Genomic DNA, 13,611 nt, shown 5'->3' with positions numbered 1-13,611 from the left:
CTGGTACAAAATCCATCCATCCGTCCATTTTGTAGAGTAAATTGTAACCATGGTCTCTCAACTCTAATCAAATTAGTCCCTCAACTCATTAAAATGTGTACCTATGATCATTTTCATCAACTTCGTTAGAATTTTGTCAAAATAAGTTACGTTGGAAGGACTATTGCTACAATTGGGGTCTCTCAACTCATCAAAACATGTAGATATAGTCATTTTCGTCAACTTCGTAAGAATTTTGTCAAAATGAGTTATGTTGGAAGGACCATTGCTATAATTGAGTTAAAGTTGAGATACCATTTCTCTAGATGGATTAAAGTTGAGGGAGTAATGGTAATGGATTTTTAGTTGAGGGACCATAGTCGGACGTTTTGATGAGTTGTTGGACAATTGCTTCAATTGAGTTAAAGTTGAAGGACTATTGCTACAATTTACTTTATATTTACGTCTAGCACAGAGAATTTCTACGTTGTCATGGTTCAATGCACGACGAGTGCATTACATATGTAACAAATACATGCATTCGATCGGCTTGGAGTTGACCCTTACCTGGGGTAAAAGTAAATACGGATTTACAGTAATGTCGATCAAATTAAATATTTACACTGAAGCTAAAAATTGTGAAACTCCATAGAAAATTCTTCTGTAAAACTTGGCCCAAAAAAAACACTTTGGTTAGTCTGATAAGTTAGTATTTTACATCTGCATGAAACTTCGGCCAGCTTTGCGAACTAAACAGCGCAGGACTCCGGGCAGCTGATCCTGTCTATGCCGAGTCCTTTTGACAAAGGGGGTGCAGCAAGATTCGCATCGTTAGAAGAGTTGAACCCGAAAAAGCAAGTTAGCAAATTGCAATCTGAAGAAGGGTAAAAGATCACATTTCCGGATTCTCCATACAATGAGCTACTCGATCAAAACTTTCGTAATTCAATCTCCGAGCAACTCGATCCTTGCTTCATGTTTTAGCCCTCTTGTTCTGCCTAACCTCGTCCTCGTTCAAGGCTGCCTCCGCCACCTAAAAAGAGTCGTGAATAGTAGAAGTATTATGTATATGCACTCATATTCAACTGAGTTAACACTCATTCAGAAAGAGCGAGTGCCAGAGAGAACAGAATTACGTACCATTTTAGGATTGTCGAGCAAAGACTTGATACCGCTGGGAATTGTAACTAGATCATGAACTGTATTAACCAGCTCTTGAACAACAGCAGTAACATGACCCAATTCAGCATTGGCACTTGCGATTAATCTGTTGTGAAGTTTTCTTAGAACATAGACATTCTTTGCTCGTTCTTTCTCTTTACGGTACATCAATCTCAAATCTCTTAAGTATGTTAATTGGTTCATATTTTGTTCATCCAATGAATGTCCACAATTTGCCCAGCTGTAGGACAAGTGGTTTGTCTCCACCGAGGCTTCAATATAAATGATAGACAACTCATTTAAACCGGTCTTCGCAAGCTTCTCAAACAGCAGCGGAACCAAGTTCTCTTCAAGCCACATCCTTATTCTCTCTCCACCTCTCTGTACAATAACAGCAGCAATCAATATTGTACACCACAGCACAATTACTATCAGAAAAAATGCTTATTGCCATGCGTTCAATCAACGTTGCACATAATTTGTAAAAGATCTGTTAAGGAAAAGTAAAGAGTACTAATTTCTGTTGACTTACTCGAAATGACTTTTCTCATATAATGTTCATTATAATTTTCTTGGAAAGCATTATTTGTTCGTATTTACAAAGAAGCAAGCTTTATTCAGTGTTAATATGGATATGAGAAATCTAGAAGATTGGGGGACACTAGCTCCTTTCCAGCTCTCCACAATACATCTGAACTAGTTTACTTGGTTAACCTAGCTGTTTGTTTCCTTTTTTTCTGATATAAATAGTTAATTTTTACTCCAGGTTTTCACAGTTCCAGTAGGAAAGATCACCACTTATGAAAAACATACGATTCTATCTCCAAGCCAAGTTGACCTCTGGATGATAATATCTAATGCAGCTTCAGATGGGTATATAATGAGGCCCTTCTGCGTCATGCAGCTGGCAATGTCCCTTAGCTGCAGTCTAGCAACCGCCTTCAACTGCTGAACAGATAGAGACCTAATTCCAATCACATCATCCAAATATTCAAGCAACTGAGGTCTGAAATGCTGTTTTGCCTGCAAAAGAGAAGATCCAAAGGTGATTTGGGTAAACATGATAATGGTTTCCTTTCAACAAAATAATATAGATATGAATTTCCCAACATTTACCTCCCTCAGAAGAGAAAGGTAACATAAATTGTGTTTTGTTTCCCATTCATCATCATATAATCCTTCTTTGACGGGAAACTTCTGAACTTCATCTGCACATTTGCAATTCCATGGCCAGTATTTATCACATCCAACATTTGTTGTCATGATTATCAATGTTTTAGTGAAGTCAACAATGTTCCCTTGACCATCTATTAGATGACCAAAACCTATAATCTCGGTCAGAATGTCAATAACAGATTCATGAGCCTTGTCAACATTGTCAAACAAAATGACACCTATAGGCCTCTTCTTAACAGCCTCTGAGCGCTCCCTCTTCATGCCCGGCTCCACATGACTACAGGAGCAAAAGTCCAGAAATAATGTAAAAATAAACTTACGAAAAATTCAAACTGAAAAAAAAAAAAAAAAAAAAATGTTGGAAAGCATCACTCAATTGACAAATTACCTAGAAAGAAGTCCAACGAGGCGTGAGAAAGAATTTGGACCTGAGTATTTTGCCAGGTCAAACTCTGCTATCATGTCTTTGTTATCAAAAAGTAGTCCGGCTACAGATTTGGCCATTTCTGTCCTCCCATAACCGGAGCCGCACATGAAGAGGAAGGATCCAATAGGGCGTTGCTCAGGCCTCTGCTTTGATAGAGCAGCAGTTATTGCAAGTAGAACATGTTCTTGCCCAACTACCCTCTTAGCAATTCTTTGTTCAAGGTTCTTAGGCAGTGTTGGTTCAGAAAGCAACAATGGCGGTGGAGCATTAATCAAGGGGCTTGCCGCCTACATATGATGCAAAACTATTGAGACCGAGAAAGTGAATCACTTTTCAATTTCTAATAAGAATAAAAAAGGCCAGTCACCTAGAGTGTCATGTCATATGTCAGTAAAGGAAGCAAAAGTCTAGCACAGGAGTAAGTAAAAAATATATCCACCTTCGCAACAACATGCGGGCTAACGGTTAGCTCATGCTTAAAATCTTTGCGAGTTGTATATAAAAGCTCGGTCACATGGTCATCAAACCATTGCAACATCCCAGAGAAACTGTTCACCATCTTTAGTCTTGCCTCATTTATACAAAAGACCAACCTTTCATGCATCCTTTCCAACAACAGCGCCTCTCGAGCTCTGATGTCATATCTCTGCCGTGAAGTTTTTACTTGCATCCAGTTCATCTCCAACTGGTTCCACATAACCTTCAATTCTTCATGTTCCTTTGTCAACTGAGTGACATGAACCCAACATTGCATATTTCTTAGGAAAACAGTGAATACCGAAAAAGAAAAAGTGAAAAAATACCAATGTTGCTTGTAACTAATAAGTGTAGCTTACACGATCACTCCACTTTTGTGTGGATGGATCTCTTTCTTTCTTGATTTCGTTTAACTCAACTAGTGTGCGATGCAACTGGTACTCACCAACATCTAGATCATCCTCTTCTTGTCTAGAATACTCAAATTTATGCCTCAATTTTCCACAAGCTTCCTCTAAAAGCTCAACAACCTTATTTTGCAAAATTTCCTTCCGGGTGTCATCGAATTCTCCTCCACTACTATTGAACTGAAAAACTGAACAACAAAAAAAATGACAAAACCTTAACTAACATGGCATTTTCACACTAAAGATTGAGAAAAGAATAGCGGTACCAATCAACTAACCATCGGGGTATTGCATGATGATGCGGGAAGCAACTATCACTGCCTCGGCTTCGATTTCAACACCATAAGCCAGCTCCAACTTCTCCTGATCTTCAACCTGGAGCTTCTTAACAAACTCCCCCATCCACTGCTCTGTACCCATCTCTGCCACACCTACAACTTCATCACAATTTCTCTGTCAGAAACACAAAACTTCGGATTTTCGGTCATTTAACCAAAACCCATAATTGAAAACACACTAATTATTCGAAAAATCCAGAACCCTTCAAACCTAATTTACAATTTTGTTGGGCAGCCCCAAAGTAATTTGATTTTTGTTTAATTAAATAAAGAACAAAGATTAAACACAGTATAGTTTCCTACTGCAATAAGAAGTATTCCTGAAACTAACTTCTCCAACCAAAAATTTCAATTCCAATTGAACTAGACTTACTGTGGAAGTGGGCTAAAATCGAATTTACTTAATTTTCAGGGACTGTCGTGAAAACCCCAAACCACCATTGTCCCCGACAATTAACGTGCGATTGCGTTACATTGGAAATTCAGAAGCTTCAAGTTCCTACCTTTTCTCAGCCACGAAACGAAATTTCACTCTAATCCGACAGAAATTACGCAGACGGATGTTTCAATTTTGGTTAATGAACAAGGAAGAGGGGAGGGACGAAGGGAAGAGAAAGCCCTAATTTTTACGAAACAACGTTAAAATCTCAAAAACCCTAACCTGGTTTTTCGCAGTGTCGGAGAGTTGATGTCTCGCCCGCGAGAGATCGCTCAAAGCCCTTTAATTGTTTTATTTTTTTTTTTTGGGGAAAAGAGCGCAAATGAGGAAGGAGGGAGTGAGGTTTTAACTGCCAATTGCTAACCGACCTCACCCGGTGGTTCGAACCGGCTGAAACGAAACCACCGAGACCGATGTGGTCATTTGGGTCCTACAAAGCGCATAGGCCCACCGTTTAGAGCATAGCTTGATTTGGTATTGAGGTGATTCTGAAAAAAGCTGGTATAAAAAAAAATTGGAAGTTGTTTTTGTGTTTGGTAAACATTCAGCTTCAGCTTTTTTTCACAATTTTGGGTGAAAAAAAGCCAAAAACAAGAAGCTGCAAAACCCAGCTTTGAAAAACTGGCTTTTTTTCACATCTGTTTTACATAAAAGTTTACTAAACATTATAATCCTGCTTTTTTTTTTCAAAAGCACTTTTACAAAAAAGTTTACCAAACACTCTGCTGCTTTATTTCACAGCTGCTTATTCTCACAGCACAGCAGAAGCAGTTTTTTTTCAAAGCACAGCAATACCAAACCAGCCCCATTTCCAGTGTTGGAAGGTCCCAAGGCAATTGCCTATTAAATCTTATTCGTTAAATGAATAGTAATTATCTTTAATGAACAGTAATTACTTTTGACATTTCCACTTCTAAATTGAATAACCATGATAATAGGTAATAAAATATTAGTATTTTTTATTTTATAAAATAATAAAAAATAATTTTATTTGTAATTTCGGATAAGATTTTTAATCGGTCTCGTTGCACCACGTGTCATTAAATAAGAAATTACAACCCAAAATATTGGAGAAAATATAAAATTATGATGTAACGTGGAAGATAATGATAAAATATTTATAGAAAAATTTTTTATTAATTTTTTTACATTTTTTATTAATTTTATAATCTGGCTGATGTCGCCTTGCATCAACGCCCTTAGCCTTAGGTGCTTGGGCCTTGGATTTGTGCCTCCCCTCTCACATAGGCCCCCCTTTAGCCCAATCGCTTGCATGGGTTGGAGCAAGAAAAAGAGGGGATTGCGTTGAAAAGGTCCCCTATCCACAGGGCCAAAGCTTCCGCTGGACTTGCTTGCTCTTAAAGAAGACCAAAAATGCTTCGATAGGATATCCGACCACGTCATTTTAAAATAAGTTCCACAAAAATATAAGTTTTGTATACTTTAATTTCAACCGTTAAATCTTTGATTAAAAACATAAAAATGCATGTTTTATGTACTTTAATCCCAACCGTTGGATCTTTGACTAAAACACAAAAGTAAGATCTAAGGTTTACAAGTCTGTACCATCGTATACTCAGTAAAAACACAAGTCTTATGTTCTATGGTACTTTCGACATCACACTAATCCTGTTTAGCGTGGGAGAAGCCTGTTTAGAGCGACCTCTCGAGAGATCGTTCTGCTTCTTGATTGATTTAGAATACCGTCAAAATCACTTTGGTTTTTTGTTACTTTTCAAAATTTAGGAAGCTTCTATAAGCCTATAAGCCAACTGAAAAGTCATCACACACTACTGGAAGGGTAATTTCTCATTTATACCGTTACGAGTTCCGGCATGGCAAGCAGTGTTCTGAACCCGAAAAGGTTTCGAAAAGCTACGAAGTTTGGACGTCAAGAACTTTAACCCGACATCAGTATATCTGTTACATTTCTCTTTTCCAAAATTTCTCTAGGGCTATACAAAGGTAAGGGATCTCTCATTTCTACTGTTCACATCTTCACCGAGTTGACATCCCGTTGCAATTTTCTTTTACGCAATCCGCGTCTGTAGCTCACAAAAAACTGCGGGCGTGATCGGTTTCCCAAGTGTGAAAAACGAGTAGCTTGTTTGTCAAAAATTCTTATTTATGCTGCGCATTGGAACTCCATGATGTTGCAGGCTGAAAGAGTTACAGCGTTACTTAAATTAGGATTTCCGAGCGGTCAATGCAGATCTCCCCAAGTGTTGTGCCCCGTACGCTGCTGTGGAAGCCACTGTTGTTGATGCAACTAACCAACTGCACCAATTCGAGATGAACAATGAGCTCTCTGAACATATATAATACCAAAGAAAACAAGTTACAAGACAGCTGATTTCTGCGTCTGATCACCTCAAGTATGTAATGTATGACTGAGTTTCTTGCGTTCCAAACTCTGGTTGAAGGAGAACTGCCGCTACTAAAATCAACTGGAAGACCGTGTTAAGCTGTAAACGTCCATAGTATTATTTGTTAGGAAACAGAAGGCACCTTAATCACAACCAAACAACAACCGCAAGCACCACAGAAATTTTATCTCAATCTCTAGCCTTGAGCACTGTGTGATACTTGGTAGAGAATAAAGCTTACCTTACTAATAAAGAGTGGTTCGACCTTCTCGGGACGGGTTCCATCAAGGTTGAAAAAGTCGGACCAACTATTCCACTGAAAAAAATTCAACATTGTCAAATCAGATTTTGGCAACATGAGTAACCAAATCATTTGGGCCAAGACGTTGATAAGAAAAATGAACAAAAGATCTCACCTTCCACCCCAAGCTACTAGCCCTTTGATAAACTGCACCACCAACAAGACCAACATCCCGGAACACAATGAGTCCAACCAGCCCGGCTTCAGAATCCCAAAATCAAACGCAATTAGTTCCAATGGCAAACTAGTTTCCCAACACACAAGTCTTTAGAGTAAACCAATAAAGGCTTCAGATACCAAAGATAAACTAAGAAACTAACTGAAAAAAGCAAACATAGGCAAAGTATTTACTCAGATAGGTAGGCCGAGAATGTGGCTGTGAACAAAATTTCTTTGTGTATAGTGCAATCTAAATACAGTCTCTGAATCAATGTGCATGTGTGGAGCCTGTGTTTGTATTAACGACAATAGCTCAATCATCGATGTGATATGAAAATCAAATATGTAAACGGACTATTTGGTACTTACGGTGAAGAAGACCCTTATGCACCAAGGCCAAAGCAACGCATCCTATAAGAACCTGTATCACAAGGACATCACAAAGCAACACACAATGGCACATCAACAACCCAAACCACAAGCAACTAGGAATTCAAAGGCACCACTTTTGAAAGAACCGAAAACTGAAAAGCACTTATACCTTATCAGCAAGGGGATCCAGATAGGACCCAACAACAGAGTTGATCTTCATCCTCCTAGCCATGTATCCATCCAGCTATACAATCAACGCACAAGTAAAATAAAATCTCACAAAAAACTAGAAACCGTGTCCAGCTTAAAATTCCTGTCTCCGAAAAGGCTTCACAATAACTTACCCAGTCACTTGCCCCAGAGACTGCCAATCCCACCATTGCAGAAGAGTACCATTCATTTGTGATCATCCTGCATACCATACCAGTTCCAAATTACAAATTAATTAAACTAAAAACACACACCCACAAAATAAAATAGAGGAATTGTGAAAGAAAAAAAAGGTTTTACCATCCAAGCAAAGGACCCGAAATCAACCGACTCATGGAGATCATATTGGGCAAATTGACGAAATCGTCACTGACATCTTTCAACCCGACACCGCGATCCACCACCGTCGGAGCCGGCGAGAGTGACCCAACCTCCAATGGGAGCGAGAAGCTCGGTCTCCTCCTTAGCAGGTTCGAGTGCAATGAAGCTTCGATCTTTCTGAGGACGACGCCGTTTCCGCCGAGGTAGAGCGGAGTGGAGGACTGCGAGAGCTTCCATGGAGGGCGGGAGAGGAAGAGCGGTCCGTGAAAAGGAACGATCCAATTGGAGAGCGGAGAGAGGAAGGTCCTGGAAATCTGAGACGGCAATCGGAAGAGGGGGTAAGAGAGAGGGTAGGATAGAGGAGAGTAGTGAAGAGGGGCGGAGATGGAGGAGGAGGAAGCGGTGGCGGTGAGGAAAGTTCTGGATGATTTCTTAGGGTTTTGGATTAGGGCTTTCAGGGACCGGAAGACCGCCATGGCTGCATTGAAGCATCCTGGGGAAGGAAAAAATATTGGCGGAAAACTCAACTGTAAAATTTGGGTTTTGCTAACAATCCATGAAACGAGCCATCTGGCCAGCCTTTGGTTGGAGATGACCTTAGGTCAGCCTGGCGGTTCGATTGACATGTGGCGATTACATGTCACTCTTGTCTTTTACACGTGGAATTTCCTCACTTTTGTGTTTTTATTCACTTTTAAATGGTTTGGGCTTCTTGCAAATGTAATCCATGAACAAAGGCCCATCCCAATTTTTATTGGGCTTAGTACTTCTAATTTTTTATTACTTGTTAATTTATTAATACCATCAAAGTATTATAACCAAATCTCAAAAGTTTAGTCACATTGAGGGTGATATTTTCTTCATTCAAACTCTAACGTGGTATGATATACTCGTCTGAGTTTTCTCGAAAGTGTAGAAGTTTGTTGACATAATTAAACAACATTAGCAAAACTGTGTTCTAGAGAACGCGTCTGTTGAATATACGGCTCTAACTCAATGGTTCCAATTTTGTCCGAAAACACAAAAACTCAATGGTCTTTACCAATGTTGGTTTCAAACTTCCAACTTCAAAGCTTTTTCTTCACATTTGTTGCTGCCAATTCCTGATGTAGTTTTTATGCTTGCCATTGGCATTCATTGAGAGTTTGCAGAACCAATGACGGCTCTGCCAGTGGCAGAGGCGCCGGGGAGGGAGGAGAGCAGGATGACTTGCTTCTCATGTTGCAAGGTGGACGTCGACGAGCCTGACGAGTCTGCGAGGAGGGCCAGAATAAGAAGGCCATACTGCAGTGGTGGGATGAGATTGAACTCGCTTTTAGCAACTTTTTCGGTTAAGTCAGGTCCAGAAAACGTTACTGATTTCTCATTTAGTTTTAGTTTTAATGAAATGCAATGAAGGTTTTGGTAGGTGAAGATGTTTGCTAACTGGAATTTATGTAAAACGATGCAGGGTTGGTTAAATTGCTGGAATTTATAGACTAGATTTCGATTTTTGACCATATTTTTGCGTTGAAACATACGCATTATGCATGAAAAGAAAACTGTAGTTGTGGAAATATGATGTTTACATAGGCAATGTGATCAATGTGCAGGTAGCAGCCAGTGCAGGAATTTACAGAAGGAGATACTAAAGACGGGACACGCGAAGAAATCTGCGCAGCTTTTTACATACGAGGAACTGGCTGCTGCAACTGATAACTTCAATCCTGATTCTCTGCTGGGAGAAGGTGGATTTGGGAAGGTGTACAAAGGTTACTTGGACAGCATTAAACAGGTATGTTTCTCTCCCCATCTCTTACGCGTGTGTGCGCGCTTCTGAGCTCACACGCTTTGATGACAGTCATAAGAAGATCTTGCTGTTCATGTTTTCAATTACATTCATTTCAGATTGTGGCGGTAAAGAAACTTGACAGGAAAGGGTTGCAAGGGAGCAGAGAGTTCTGCTCTGAAGTTATCATGTTGAGTTTGGTTCAACACGCGAACCTCGTCGATCTTATTGGCTATTGTGCAGAAGGAGATCAGAGAATTTTAGTGTATGAATTTATGGTCAATGGATCTTTGGAGAATCACCTTCTAGGTATGCAGAAACACAATGTGTAACCCGAAGATTTTCGCTCTTCTTTGGCACAAAAGTAACCACATTTTCTTTGTCTTTAGATATATATCCAAATAGGGAGCCTCTTGATTGGTACACAAGGATGAAAATAGCCGAAGGAGCAGCAAAAGGGCTCGAGTACTTGCACGAAACTGCCAATCCGCCAGTGATTTACCGTGATTTGAAAGCTTCAAACATTTTGCTAGACGAAAAATTATGTCCAAAGCTCTCTGATTTTGGACTTGCTAAGTTAGGTCCAACCGGAGACAAGGACCACGTGACTACTAGAGTGATGGGGACTTATGGCTACTGTGCACCGGAGTATGCTTCAACAGGACAGCTGACAATAATGTCTGATGTCTACAGCTTTGGAGTTGTGTTTCTCGAGTTAATCACAGGAAGGAGAGCTATTGATGATCAAAGACCGGTTGGGGAGCAGATCCTAGTCAGTTGGGTATGCTAACAATCCTGGAGTAGCTAAACTACTTGTAATTGGAAACTTGAAAATCTTTTTACCTCTTACCATCTTTTTATTTTCATCCTATAGCAGTCCGACTTTGTACAAGGCGTCCTGTCTTTCTTAAAGATATGACGTTTTGAGAAAACCTCACTTTTACTAGTAGAAGAAAATTGAAAGAAGTGAGGTTTTCTCAACGCATTCCTATCTCTAAGAAAGACTAGACGTGTTGCACAAAGAATTTCTCATCATATAAGACTACATGTTCCTTGCAACCCTAATACTGGTCCCTTTCCATTCATGCAGGCAAAGCCAAAGCTAAAGGACAGAAAGAAATACGCATCGATGATTGACCCGTTACTTCGAGGAAGATATCCGGCGAAGGGTCTGAACCAAGCTGTTGCAATTGCAGCAATGTGTCTGAACGAGGAAGCTGATTACCGGCCTTCGATGGGTGATGTTGTGACCGCTCTCGGGCACCTGTCGTTGCCAGTGTACGACAGAAAAAGTGCCAAGGGTGCATTGGGAAACAGAGGCGCGCACGTTGAGTCGGTAAGCAGAGGAAGTTTCGGAGGTGACAAATAGCTATAGCAATAGGATCCATGTGCAAGCTGAAGAATGTGCCATGCAGCTATTCAAGCTATATCTAACTGTAATGGAAGAAGGGGATCTTTTATTTATAATTTTCCTTGCAAAGTATAACAATTTGGCAATCACGCACTATCATACATTTTAAATTTCCTCACACAACAATGATTGATTGGCTAAGGATATCGTCACATTCTGCATTGCCATCCATGAAAACCTTTTCCACTTCGCTAATTAGCCCTCTCTCTCTCTCTTTAGGGGTATTTTAGTGATGGGTTCTATAGCAACTGACGATCCAGTTTGATCAGATACCGAGCAACAAACTTCTTCCCTATATCTGGGAATAGCAACGTGATCCAAATGTCCGGTCCAAACAAAGGAACTCACTCCGAATAGTCCTAACAAAATCATGATTCAGACGAGATTTGGCAAAAGAAAAACTATTAACAAGGTCCTATAACAAAATTGTACAAAAAAGCTCAATAAATTTAAAAAAAAAAAAAAAAAAAAATTCAAAAGCGCTTTTGAGAATTTGCCTTAAGTTAAATGCTCAAGTTGTTCATGTCATCCTTGAGGATCTTGTAACTAAACCCGGGAACCCCATTTCGCCGATTGGTTTCCGCAACTTCTGCAGCAAAACACATACTTGACAAGAACCCTCTGCCGCTGCCACTGCCGCTGCCGCCTCTCCTCTTCCTCCTCCTCCATGCCATTAACAATAGCCGGAAACCAGACTTGCCACAATGACTACCACTACCGCCAGAAGTCAAGCCGAGTATCTGTCCCAGAGGCTTCATTGAGCTTGAGCTACCACGCCGGTCGAGCTCAATCTTGCTGAAGTACTCGATCTCCTTCAGGACAAGCGATCCAACCGTGCCTCGCGTGCCTATAGCGATCGGAGCTGTTGCTGCAGCCATGGGATTTGTTTGAGGGAAGCTGGTTCCTGTTGCGCTGCCGGCTTTATACTGCATGATTTATTTTATTTTCATAAAAAGGTGTGGAGAGTGATGTAAGAAGAAGCTTGTGGGTGAAGAAAAGTTGAGGGGAAGGAAGGAAGGATTGCTTTAAAATTAGGGCATCTTCTGCTTCCATGTTTATAAAACTCTTGATGCAGTGTGCTTTAGGTAAAGTGGACAGCCTGCGATTCTGCATAATTGGCGCATCGGTTAAGACATCATATGATCCGGGTGGTTGCAGTAAAAGCATGCATAATCTCCGGATTAATTTTTTGCCCTTTTGACTGTGGAACTCCAATTCACTTCCATGGTAGGGTTGGTTGATCAAAACAGTGGGTAATTTTTCAGTTTGACCGTCACACCGGCATGCATTATTTAGAAGAAAAAAAAACTAGTTTAACGTGTAAATGTGCGTCAACCAAGTAATGGTAACACAATTGGTTAATTAAAAGAGAGTTTTGGTACTTTTTGCAACGAAGAGTAGAAAAATTCGCATTGAGATTCTCTTTGGATATCACATTTCACAGCGCGCAGATCAAGCAATCCAAACTGTTTGAGGGAGAGGCATATGAGTGTTGGACAAAGAGATTATGTGTGAGGTGGGTCAGTGAAATGAACTAATACGGACCGTATGATTTAAATTGAACAATCCAAATCGGTTGATCCGCGGGCTTCGGAGGCAGAGTGTCAATCCGAAAAATTCCGCCATCTTTATACTTGCAATCTATGCGAGGTTCTACGTTCTTTCGATCTAACCAATGAATAGGGGTAATAAGAAGAGAAACATTATAATCTTTACTTCTTATCATCTGTTTTTCGTGTTTGTTATTTATTTTGGATGAGAAGTAAAACAATAAATTTTTTTTTTCTTATTTTATTTGGGCAACGTTATAAATTTATAACTTTAATCTAAATTATAAAGAAACAAATTAAATTTATATGTATATCAGAGAAACACTATTCAAACCAACTTGATTACGTTCGGGTTTGCAATAATGCAATTGTTAAATGCTGATGACTTTTCATATAAAATGTTTGAGTTCAGGCATGCGATTGATTGATTTTGTCCCTGAACCTCAGCAGAATAGGCATGAATGGAGGGTGCCAAAAGGACATATGCAATTGATTAAACTCACAAAAGCTTTAGTGACATACATCATTTCTTTCGGTTAATAATTAAATAGGAGGCCCTGTGATTTTTTTATAATAATTGATTAGTTTTTTCTTTGTTTCCGAGATTGGTGGTCGGCCCAATTGCATTTTTATGGGGTTTTTTTTAGTCAAAATGGTCTCTGAAATTTTTATAACACATAACTTTGGTTCTTGATATTTAAAATTAATAGAAATGGTTATTGAGATTGTCCACCATCCTATTATTTTGG

At 39.7% G+C, this 13,611-nt stretch overlaps 4 protein-coding genes across 10 annotated transcripts; 1 reads left to right on the top strand and 3 right to left on the bottom strand.

Annotated features, from left to right (window-relative positions):
• Positions 1–502: 502 nt before the first annotated feature.
• Positions 503–4,776, bottom strand: LOC103948157 (chaperone protein ClpB1). Of its 7 annotated transcripts, none has more exons than XM_018647702.2 (9): positions 4,627–4,776; positions 3,906–4,064; positions 3,580–3,815; positions 3,183–3,470; positions 2,705–3,030; positions 2,257–2,593; positions 1,954–2,163; positions 1,120–1,521; positions 503–1,012 (listed from the first exon to the last, which is right to left on the bottom strand). In XM_018647702.2, the coding sequence occupies exons 2-9, from the start codon at positions 4,045–4,047 to the stop codon at positions 953–955; spliced, it is 2,001 nt and encodes a 666-aa protein (XP_018503218.2). In that variant the 5' UTR covers positions 4,048–4,064; positions 4,627–4,776; the 3' UTR covers positions 503–952. The 7 variants fall into 7 exon arrangements, with proteins under 7 accessions (XP_018503218.2, XP_048447255.1, XP_018503221.2 ...); XM_048591298.1 differs by having other exon boundaries at positions 3,906–4,058; positions 4,627–4,757; XM_018647705.2 differs by lacking the exon at positions 4,627–4,776 and adding an exon at positions 4,469–4,620.
• Positions 4,777–6,195: 1,419 nt separating this feature from the next.
• LOC103948298 (cardiolipin synthase (CMP-forming), mitochondrial) lies at positions 6,196–8,629 on the bottom strand. Its single transcript, XM_018647678.2, has 8 exons — positions 8,113–8,629; positions 7,947–8,013; positions 7,772–7,846; positions 7,600–7,651; positions 7,187–7,272; positions 7,012–7,086; positions 6,775–6,869; positions 6,196–6,681 (listed from the first exon to the last, which is right to left on the bottom strand). Exons 1-8 carry the CDS (start codon positions 8,607–8,609, stop codon positions 6,591–6,593), a joined length of 1,038 nt encoding a protein of 345 aa, XP_018503194.2. The 5' UTR covers positions 8,610–8,629; the 3' UTR covers positions 6,196–6,590.
• Positions 8,630–9,289: 660 nt separating this feature from the next.
• On the top strand, positions 9,290–11,305 carry LOC103948296 (probable serine/threonine-protein kinase PBL23). The gene is made up of 5 exons (XM_048591353.1): positions 9,290–9,473; positions 9,726–9,907; positions 10,021–10,229; positions 10,307–10,682; positions 10,992–11,305. The coding sequence occupies exons 1-5, from the start codon at positions 9,290–9,292 to the stop codon at positions 11,268–11,270; spliced, it is 1,230 nt and encodes a 409-aa protein (XP_048447310.1). The 3' UTR covers positions 11,271–11,305.
• Positions 11,306–11,343: 38 nt separating this feature from the next.
• On the bottom strand, positions 11,344–12,418 carry LOC103948295. The gene is made up of 2 exons (XM_048591135.1): positions 11,810–12,418; positions 11,344–11,671 (listed from the first exon to the last, which is right to left on the bottom strand). The coding sequence occupies exon 1, from the start codon at positions 12,242–12,244 to the stop codon at positions 11,816–11,818; it is 429 nt and encodes a 142-aa protein (XP_048447092.1). The 5' UTR covers positions 12,245–12,418; the 3' UTR covers positions 11,344–11,671; positions 11,810–11,815.
• Positions 12,419–13,611: the final 1,193 nt, after the last annotated feature.

This window comes from the organism of the source record quoted next, unplaced genomic scaffold (assembly GCF_019419815.1).
Source record: "Pyrus x bretschneideri cultivar Hongxiangsu unplaced genomic scaffold, Pyrus_bretschneideri_v1 Contig33, whole genome shotgun sequence".
Lineage (NCBI taxonomy): Eukaryota > Viridiplantae > Streptophyta > Magnoliopsida > Rosales > Rosaceae > Pyrus > Pyrus x bretschneideri.
This window is presented reverse-complemented; position numbering and strand designations above follow the sequence as displayed.